The sequence below is a fragment of the Microtus pennsylvanicus genome, chromosome 1 (assembly GCF_037038515.1).
Source record: "Microtus pennsylvanicus isolate mMicPen1 chromosome 1, mMicPen1.hap1, whole genome shotgun sequence".
NCBI lineage: Eukaryota > Metazoa > Chordata > Mammalia > Rodentia > Cricetidae > Microtus > Microtus pennsylvanicus.
In genome coordinates, this window is record NC_134579.1 from 134,593,414 (window position 1) to 134,604,010 (window position 10,597).

At 56.2% G+C, this 10,597-nt stretch overlaps 1 protein-coding gene and 1 non-coding gene across 2 annotated transcripts; both read left to right on the forward strand.

Moving 5' to 3' along the window:
- The first annotated feature begins 291 nt into the window (after positions 1-291).
- Positions 292-8,020, forward strand: Lrfn3 (leucine rich repeat and fibronectin type III domain containing 3). The gene is made up of 3 exons (XM_075985514.1): positions 292-1,319; positions 2,436-3,866; positions 7,396-8,020. Exons 2-3 carry the CDS (start codon positions 2,452-2,454, stop codon positions 7,859-7,861), a joined length of 1,881 nt encoding a protein of 626 aa, XP_075841629.1. The 5' UTR covers positions 292-1,319; positions 2,436-2,451; the 3' UTR covers positions 7,862-8,020.
- On the forward strand, positions 6,521-6,707 carry LOC142842874 (U2 spliceosomal RNA). The gene has a single exon (XR_012909526.1). It is a non-coding gene; the product is annotated as a U2 spliceosomal RNA (small nuclear RNA).
- Positions 8,021-10,597: the final 2,577 nt, after the last annotated feature.

Consider the following 10,597-nt stretch of genomic DNA (forward strand, 5'->3'; position numbering starts at 1 on the left):
TCTCTGTCTGCCTTTTTTCATGGATATTCTTATTCCCAGAAGCTCCTGGGCGACTCCATGGTAGGTGGTGCTAGGGGCGCGCCTCTGAGGGGAGGGGGGGAGCTGCCTACGCCTTTAAGCGAGGGCGCGCGCGAGGCCTGCGCCTTTAAGTGCGGGCACGCGCACGGCCCTGGGTTCCCGGCGAGGAGGCCGCGGGAGCACCCGGACCCGGCCCGCCTGCCCGGCCCCCGCCCGGCCCCCGCCCCGGCCCCGGCGGGGGAGGGGTCTCTGAGTGCGGCCCCTCCCCCCTGCGCCCCCGCCTGCGTTGCGGTGCCCGGGTCCCCGCGTGGCCCTGTCTGTCTGTCCGTCTGTCCGCGTCCAGGCCTCGCCCCACCCCAGCCCTAGAGCTGCCCGGCTGCCCCCCTACCCACCGCAGCAGACCCCTTTTTTCTGGGTCAGTTCCCTCCGCAGGCCACGAATCCAGCGGCGCCGCTGCTGTCCCAGACCCTGGGCCGGCACCCCAACATCGGGGTCGCTTGCAGCCGGCGATCGGATCCAGAGATTCTGAAACCCCCAAGCGTGGGACCCTGATTTGGGATCAGCACCCTGAGATCCTACCATGGAACCTTAAGATCTGGACCTTGAACCTCAATATCTGGGGCTGGAATCCCGACATCCGTCCCTGGAACCCCAAGATTTGGAAAATGAACCCCATGGTTTTGGAATATGGATCCCAAGATTTGGAGCTGGGACCCCAAGATTTGGCATCTAAGCCCCCAAATTTGGAGCTGAACTCTGAATTGTCTGGCTGATACCTTGACATCTGGGAGCGAATTCCCAAATCTATACCTGGGACCCCACTATTTTAGGAACTAAACCCTGGGATTTAGGCCTTCAATTCCGAGATCTAAACCATGGAATTCCGAGGGGGCTGAAGCCCTTGCTGCAGACCTGAGTGCTGAAATCTGGGACTAGAGACCTCCAAGTCTTGACTCAGCACCCTAATATCTGAACAGGATCCCGATATCGGATTCCAGAGTGGACTTGGGACTCAGACCCTAAACTTCCCCATCTGGCTGTTGGGCATCTCGAGCCTGGCACTGAGAGCGCCTGACCCTAAACAACCGCTGGGGCCTTGGTCTCGAAAACTGGACCCTCGAGGCCCAATTCTAATGGTGCGGGACCCCGAGCTTCAAGTTTGGAGACTCCATAACCACGGATTCGGTTTCTCCACAGAGGCCCTGGGGAGAGAGGCTTAGTCAGATGCCCCCTTCTGAGTTCTGACCTCTCACCCCCTTGGAGCCTGAGGACTCTGCTCCCTGGGGTGGCTTCCAGCTCAGGTAAGGCCTTTGAGGGGCATCCAGGGTGGGAAGGGACTTGGGGCGAGGGTGGAGTTGCTTGGGCTACAGGTGGAAGTAGGTGAGGGCTAGGTGCCCTGTGGCATTTTTAGGGGTTTTCCTTGGGAAAAGTCTGTCCCATGAGTGTGTCTCCAACACTCTGGACACATGGCCAGCTCTGTCCCTCTCTGACCTCCTTGGTTCAGCCGATGACATTCCAGATCTCTGATGCCACCACCCTCTGGCTTCTCACCGGCTGACCATCCGGCATCCTCTGGCCCACACCTGCCCTCTGGTCCCCCTCCTCCAGCTCTCTGCTCAGCTTGGACACACCTGCCCGCAGCTTCTCATTGACACTTCTGTCACCGTTTGTCTCTCTGGCCCCCTGGCTTTCTCACCCTTTGCCCACCCGTGGCTCCTAGGCTGGGTCTGTGGCCATCACTAACCATATCTGACTCTTCTCCCGGCTACCCTTTCCTTCTCTCCTGTCAGCGTCATCTGTCCCTCTTCCACCTTCTCTCTCCTCTTCCACCTCTCTCCCCTAACTCCTGGTCTACCCATATCTGGCCATCTCTGACCATTTGCACCTTGGCTGTCTTTCTTCCCTTTCACAACCTCTCTCTAAATCCTTTTCTCTGGCCAGTTATCCTGGTCCCCTACTGATTCGGCTGTATCTGCCCTTTCTCCTCTCTCTGGTTATCTTACTGGCTTTTGACCGGGTCAAAACCATCTTGTTTGTCTTTGTCCAGCCCTAGATGGACCGCCTCTGACCAGCTTCTCTGAGCAGCTTCTGCTTGCTCACCTCTCCTCTTTGGTCACACCTCTTCTGATGAGTCTTGCCACCCGCCCACCTCTTCTCTGTGGCTTACCTTCTCTCCACCTTGCCCAACTGTTCTAGTCTCTGCCCACCTGTGCCCATGTCTAACCAGCTTCCTGACCATCGCTGCTCATGCTTGACTCTCAGTGCCTTCGTGACACATCTCTGACCCATCCTTTCTCTGATGTCCCTAACTCTCCAAACATGTTAGGACCATTTCTCCTGGTTTTAGAGCACCCCACCCCCTCTCCAGCTCCCCCTCCAGCCCCAACCAGCCCTAATATCTCCCTTCTTTTCCACAGGCCACCCCTCCCCGCGATGGCCGTCCTCCCACTGCTCCTCTGCCTGCTACCGCTGGCCCCTGCCTCCTCTCCACCCCAGCCGGCCACATCCAGCCCTTGTCCCCGCCGCTGCCGCTGCCAGACCCAGTCGCTGCCCCTAAGTGTGTTGTGCCCAGGGGCGGGCCTCCTGTTCGTGCCACCGTCACTGGATCGCCGCGCGGCAGAGCTGCGCCTGGCAGACAACTTCATCGCGGCCGTGCGTCGCCGTGACCTGGCCAACATGACAGGCCTGCTGCATCTGAGCCTGTCTAGAAACACCATCCGCCACGTGGCGGCTGGCGCCTTCGCCGACCTGCGTGCCCTGCGTGCCCTGCACCTAGATGGCAATAGACTGACCTCGCTGGGCGAGGGTCAGCTGCGTGGCCTGGTCAACTTGCGCCACCTCATCTTGAGCAACAACCAGCTGGCAGCCCTGGCAGCTGGAGCCCTGGACGATTGTGCTGAGACCCTGGAGGACCTCGACCTCTCTTATAATAACCTTGAGCAGCTGCCCTGGGAGGCTTTGGGTCGTCTGGGCAATGTGAACACGTTGGGCCTTGACCACAACCTGCTGGCTTCAGTGCCTGCTGGAGCCTTTTCCCGCCTGCACAAGCTGGCACGGCTGGACATGACCTCCAATCGCCTGACTACCATCCCACCTGACCCTCTCTTCTCCCGTTTGCCACTGCTTGCCCGGCCCCGAGGCTCACCAGCCTCTGCCCTGGTGCTGGCCTTTGGGGGAAACCCCCTCCATTGCAACTGCGAGCTGGTGTGGCTGCGACGCCTGGCCCGGGAGGATGACCTTGAGGCCTGCGCCTCTCCTCCTGCTCTGGGAGGCCGCTACTTCTGGGCTGTGGGTGAAGAGGAGTTTGTGTGTGAGCCGCCAGTGGTGACCCACCGCTCGCCGCCCCTGGCAGTGCCTGCTGGTCGGCCAGCTGCCCTGCGATGTCGGGCGGTAGGGGACCCAGAGCCACGAGTGCGTTGGGTGTCACCCCAGGGTCGACTACTGGGCAACTCCAGCCGTGCTCGTGCCTTCCCTAACGGGACTCTGGAGTTACTGGTCACTGAGCCAGGAGACGGTGGCATCTTCACTTGCATTGCAGCCAATGCCGCTGGTGAGGCCACTGCTGCTGTTGAGCTGACCGTGGGTCCCCCTCCACCTCCCCAGCTAGCCAATAGCACCAGCTGTGACCCCCCGCGGGACGGGGATCCTGATGCCCTCACCCCGCCCTCTGCTGCCTCAGCTTCCGCCAAAGTGGCGGACACCGTGGCCCCTACGGAACGTGGCGTCCAAGTGACTGAGCACGGGGCCACGGCTGCTCTTGTCCAGTGGCCAGACCAGAGGCCCGTCCCAGGCATCCGCATGTACCAGATCCAATACAACAGCTCTGCGGATGACATCCTTGTCTACAGGTGCAGGGGCCTGGCGTGGGGGCGTGGGGGGTTGTGCGCTGTGAGTCCATCAGGAACACCACGTAGTGAGCCACGACAGAGAAACAGTGCAGCAGGATGCAAAGGGAATCAGAAAGTGAAGGCAAACAAAATCAGGCAGCAGGGATAACCAGAGCCGGCGGACGAGAGAAATAGGACTGATGTGGAGAAGGGAAGCGAGACAGAATTGACCAGACAGCGGGCTGACGCTCTCAATCAATGTCAATAATTAAAAAAAAAATAGGGTTGCAGAGGTAGAAAGAAAGAAGGCACTGAAAACAAAATAAAAAGCGAAGACAGCAAAATCAGGCAGCGAGGGAAAAAAGTCCGGCTGGAAGAATGAAACGTTAATGGCTGATGGGGTCGAGTGTAGCTCAGATAGAGCGCTTGCATGCGGCCCTGAGGTCTCGGCCCAGCACTGAACAAAGAAAAAGTTAATGAGGTTGTGGGAGGAATGGGAGGCTAAAAACAAACTTTAGCAGGAACTTTGGTTTTTCAAGGGAGGCTACCACAGGGGAAATGCGATCAGCAAGAGCTTGGGGCGGGATTGTAACAAATCCAAAGCCAGCCTGGTCTGCATGGCCAGCTTGAAGCTGGCCAGGGATGCCTGGTAAGCAGCGTCTTGGAGGGGGGTGGATGAGAGGAGGAGAGGAGACGAGAGAGGAGGGGCGGGAGCCAGAGGCCAGAATGGCAGATATGTGCAGATGGCTGAGAAAGCAAAGGGGGTAACCAGAGGAAGTGGGGGTAACCAGAGGAATGAGAGCAGAGGGTAAGTGGAAAATTGGGGGTAGGAGGTTAAACAGAGGCAAGGCCTGGGTGCCTGCAGTGTGAGAGCCTTGTGTGTCAGAGTTCTTGTAACAGTAACATCCTAATTTTTGGTTTGCTAAATCAAATCTAAGCTAGGTCAGATATGTCAGTGCATGCCCGTCTGTCTTCCCAGCTCTCAAGAGATTGAGGCAGGAGGATAGCATGTTCAAGGGCATTATATAGTGAGACCTCGTCTCAAAAACCAAACAAGCAAAAGCCTTGCTATGTGAGTAGACATCCCCATTCTGAGGGCTTCTGTCTGTCTTCCGCAACTGCAAACACAAAGCCTGAAGTTTACACACTCCAAAAGGCCAGTCGCTATAGCGTCTGTCCCCAAGCCAGAGAGCACTTGGTCCATCTGCTGTGACCACTGTGGATGGCAGTGGTGGTGGCTGACAGTCCTCACCAGAGACTGACCGTGTGTGGGCAGCTGTGGATGCCTCTCAGTCCTTGATGCACTCTGGGTCAGGAGTACAGACAGCCCCAAACTGACTGTAAGAACTGGCCCTTCCCAGGGCTGGTTAGCATCGTGCACACCCATAGCCTGGATCCCTCCCCTCTCCTGGCCATACTTCAAGATCTCATCTTCTCGATCCTACTTCCCACTCACTCTCTTTCTGTCTCAATCTTCCTCTCTCCCTCCCTCCCTCCCTCCCCTCCTCCTCCCTCTCTCCTCTCTCTCTCTCTCTCTCTCTCTCTCTCTCTCTCTCTCTCTCTCTCTCTCTCTCTTGATCTCATGTAGCCCTGGCACTGAACTCACAACCCTCCTGCCTTCACCTCCCAACTGACTGTTGCCACACACATGGCTTCTCCACTCTTTTTTTGAGACAATATTCAGGAGATGACGTGGAGGGTCAGCCACCTTGCCTGATGGGCAGTGGGTCAGTCTAGAGACAGCCACCCTGTCACAGGTCATGGGCGGTGGGTCAGTCTAGAGACAGCCACCCTTCACAGGTCATGGAGGAGTTCCTTTTCTAAAGCTAGCCCAGTCCATCAGGGCACATAGACAAAAAGGAATGGGAGAATTGGGTGGGAAGGACAGAAAATGTAAGAGCAGACGTGGTTGGTGGTTCACACCTTAATCTCAGCCTCAGAGGGGCTGAGGCAAGGGCACTGAGAGTTCAAGTTAGCCTGGGAGCTACATAACAAAGCTTGACTTGGCACTCACACCACACACACACATGCACATGTGCACACATACACACAGAGACATTCATATACACACATGCATACAGACGTGCATACATACACACACTCAGACATGCATATGCACACAGAGACTTGCATATACACACATGCACACAGACATGCATGCATACACACATGTGTACAGACATGCATGCATACACACACATGCTCAGACAAGTGCCACATACACAAAGGTAAAGCTAAATAGAAACCAGGAAACCAAGATAAAAGAGAATGCAGAGATGGACCTAGAAAGAAATAAAGCAATTGGCAGAAAAGGGAATCTGGGATGGTGACTCTCTCGGGCTCCCTGGAAAACACTATAGAGATGATGGTAGTCATAAGAAGGCAATGGGGCTAGGGGGAAATTCATTGGCAAGCTAGAAGGAAATGAGGCAACAGGGGTGCAGGGGAATCAAGTGGTTAGGATAGGGGTTCAGCTGCACACTAGGGAAACATAAAGCAGCTGGACAAGGGGAATTAACAGCTGGAAAGAAATCAGGCAGCCAGGTATGGGGCACATGTCTGTCACTCCAGCACTCAGAGTTGGAGGGAGGAGCACAAGGAGTTCAGCACTAGCCTTGGCTACATGTCAAGCCTCAGCTAAGCTGTGAGAGACCCTGTCTTGAAACAAACAAGCAATTGCTTCTGAGCCTTTTGGATAAGCAAGTGTAGTGTCTGCTCTTACCGGGCTAATATCTGATACGTCCTCTATGCGAGGACGATATGTTAAATGGGTTTTGGAGCCAGGAGATGGAGTAGCAGCTTACTGTGTCCACTCCACACACTGACATGGTGTTACCACACTCCAGGAATGGTGCACCCCCTCGAGGGTCTAAAACAAACAAAAGGTAAACAGGGAACAGAAGGAAATCGGGAGAGAATCTTGAGGAAAGATGTCTGGGAAGCTAGTAAAAAAAAAAAGGGGGTACTGGTCAGGTGTAGCATTAAAATGGTTCTATTTCCAACACTCTGGAGCTGAGGCAGAATTTTCGCAAGACATGAGCCAGCCTTGGCTACATAGCAAGATTCTGGGAGATGGGTAAGGGGTAGAAACTAGGGTTAAAGGGAGGTGGTGAAGCGGAGAGATGTCTGGCCTTGGGTGGGAGAAAACTTTGCTTGTGAGACAGGGCTTGGCAGATGAGGCCGGAAAACTGGGTGCTCACAGGGCTGAGGGCTTGAGAGATGGTAGGGGCTCCTGAAAAAGAACAGTTAGGGGGAGAATCTCTGAGAGGAATGGAAGATCTCAGGCAGCATAGAAATATGGTATGGGATCCACAGTGAGCAAAATAGGGAGCTTGGGTGCTGAGGGGAAGAGTTCCAGTGAACTGGCTAGCCCACTAGACAGGTATGTTGTCAGCTGAGCAGAAGAAACCGGGGTGCTCGCTAGAGGGAAGTAGGGTGAAACGGGGCAGCAGGACCGCGGGGAACTTAGCTGGAGGGAGGTAGGGTGAGGGCTGGGAGAGCGTGGGTAGTGGGCATCCACGTCCTGACACCACCTGTTGTCCTCTCGCAGGATGATCCCCGCGGACAGTCGCTCGTTCCTATTGACCGACCTGGCATCAGGCCGCACCTATGATCTGTGTGTGCTCGCCGTCTATGAGGACAGTGCCACCGGGTTGACCGCCACACGGCCAGTGGGCTGCGCTCGGTTCTCCACAGAGCCGGCACTGCGACCGTGCGCTGCACCCCACGCACCCTTCCTGGGCGGCACCATGATCATCGCACTGGGAGGCGTCATTGTGGCCTCAGTTCTGGTCTTCATCTTCGTGTTGCTTCTACGCTACAAGGTGCACGGTGGCCAGCCGCCCGGCAAGGCCAAGGCTGCAGCACCTGTCAGCAGTGTTTGCTCCCAGACCAACGGGGCCCTCGGCCCAGTGCCCAGTGCACCTGCCCCTGAGCCTGCTGCACCCAGGGCCCATACTGTGGTCCAACTGGACTGTGAGCCCTGGGGGCCCAGCCACGAACCTGCGGGACCCTAGCCGGGGGCCCACCACGGTGGCTCCTCTGGCCCCGGGACAGCAGGATCCAGACACCTCTCGGGACCTGGCCTCAGACTCACCAAATTCTTCACCGTTTTTAAAACTGATGGGGAGGGTTCGGGGGCACTGGGGCACAACAAGAAAGTCCTATTTTTCTAAGCTTGGGCTGTGCCCTTGCCCTTGTCTCTGTCTGTGGCGACTGAGGGCATGGGGGCGGGGACTGAGGAAAGACACTTCCTGTAGTTCAGCCGGGGTCTCTGCAGAGGGGGCCAGGATAGTCGTCTAGATTCATCATCCACTCAGGCAACAGATGTTCTGGGGACTGTTGTGCTGTGCCCTATGGTGGGGGCTCAGGGACCCAAGCTGTCCTGCCCTCAGCCGTGGGAAACACGCCTTCAGAAGACAGGGATGAGGGAAGCCAAAGTGAGCGTGTACTCCGGAAGAGGTGCTTGGCTCAGCCTGGAGTGTGGCTCCAGGAAGGCGTCCTGGGAGAGGAGGGATGTGATCTAAGTAGCATATCTGAAGGGGATCCCTGGGCGAGGAGCAGGAGGAAAGGTTCCAGATGGAGGACCTGGCGGGTAAACAAAGGTTGAGTGTTGCCAGGCATTCGGTTGCCATGGCAGAGGTGAGGTGGGAGGGGTCGGGGCCTTCCCAGTGAGTTGCTCACTGTGTCCTGATAGTGATGGGTAGTCATGGAGGACTCTGTACAGGGGGTGCAGTTAGGCTTGGACTTTAGGAAGATCTTTCTAATGCTGCTTGAGGGAGGTGGATCAGAAGCTAGGGCTCGGGTGGTCTGGGTGGGTCAGGACCAACTTGGACCAGGGAACGGCTGGGAGAAAAGAGGAGCAGGTGGCCGAGCTATTCAGGAAACATGGACTACAGAGCTCCAAGACCTTAGAGGGGAAGTTTCCTGCAGGAAACCCCAGGCTCTGGCCAGCAGAAAGCCCTCCAGGCTGCCCAGCAGGACCAGGGATCAGCGCACCACTGAGAAGGATGCTCTGGTCAGTGTGGGACTCTGCAGATGTGGGGAATAGAGGGCGGAGCCAGGCATAGAAACCAGGGCTTTGCGGATATAGTGGTTCACACCTATAATCCCTGCACCCAGGAAACTGAAGCGAGAGAGTTGACCACAAGCAGACTGAAGCTACAGCATGAGACCCTGTCACACACCCCAAAGACACTGGGAGGGGTCCTAAGATTGAAACATTGAGGTTGCTGTATTTAAGGAAGAGACAGAAACCTTTGCAAAACTTGGGGCGGAGGGAAAGGTGAAGTATGTCGCAGGCAGCCTTTGGGTTCCAGCAAGAGCAGCCTTGGGCAGTGGGCAAGGCAGGTGCCACATAGTCAGACAGGAGTGAACGTGGACAGGGAGTGGTCCTGTTACACTGGCCTCACGTCTTTCCTGAGCTAATCCCCACTGGGTCATTGCCCTGGACCCCCTAAACAGTGGTCCTGGAAGTGTATAGGGTCAGACACGGGGCCTGGAAAAGGTCAGGTCTCATTAGATATCCAAGAATGGGGTCAAACCAAGGATAGCATCTCCCAAGTGAGTAGCTTCTCAGATGGCAGGTCCAGGTGGGGACATGGAGGGGACGTGGTGTCAGTCAGTCAGTCATCTGGGGTAAGGTGATGTGAGGCACAGGGCGAAGACGGCCCGAGACTAAGCTGGGAATCTCATGGTTTGCTGCAAAGAATGTTCTGGTGAGATGAGACGCCATTTTCATGGCGGGACTTGAGACCTTGACAATGCCCACTGTTAGCCACAGAAACATGGCACCCAAGCTGGCTCCCCAGTACTGCAGCATCCGGAAATCCTTTATCATTTTGTTACTCTTGAGTGACTAAGATCATGTGAGGTTATCGGTCAAAGTGAGGGCATAGGTGTTGGGCAATGCTTGCCAACAGGTGAGAGGGCTGGCTCAGTGCCAGCTGGAATACCCGTTCTCACCTGGAGGGGGAGCCAGAGTGCACCGTTCCTAAACCTTTCTGATTGCTGGACCGCGACAGATTCCGGTACAAGTGCTCCCCTTGCACCATTTGCACCATTTGCGACAGACGTAAATGTCAAACAGGGTTGAGTGTGAAGCCGGGTGTACACGTGGGAGAGACAGAACTGTGAAGCTTAGGACTTGACTCCAGCTGAGGCCCGAAGGTGACTCCAGCAGGAGACAGCAAGGAGCGGGAACAGCATCCCATGCATGTGAAACAGCATGTTAGGGGTGCTTGTGAGAAAAGGGGAGCGTGGGAAGCGGAGATGAAATGGGTGGAGAAGGGACTTGGCATAATATCAAGGCAGGAAGCAGGGGATAAAACCCCCATGAGTCCATGGGAAGACGGTGGGTTTTCTTCTAAGCGGCAGGAGGTTTTCTTTTGTTTCTTTGAGACAGGGTCTCATAACGTTAGCCCAGGTTTGAACTCATTGTGTAGCTCAGACTCCTTGACCTCATCCACAGTCCTCCTGCCTCGGCCTTCTGAGTGCTGCGATTACAAGCTTGCACCATCACACCTGGCCACTGGAGGATTTTGCGCGATGAGGATAGTAGTCTTTCGGGATCTCAAGGAAGCTCCCGTGGGAGACCCTGGGTGTGGAGGGACAAAGGGAGCATGCTAACTGGGGAGGGACATGCTGCAACAGTCCTGGCAGAAGGCTGGCCTAGGCCTGGCTGAACCTGGGGTGAGATGGGAGGTGTCAGCAGCTCTCCCTTCCCTACAAAGAAGAGACTACCAACTGACCCA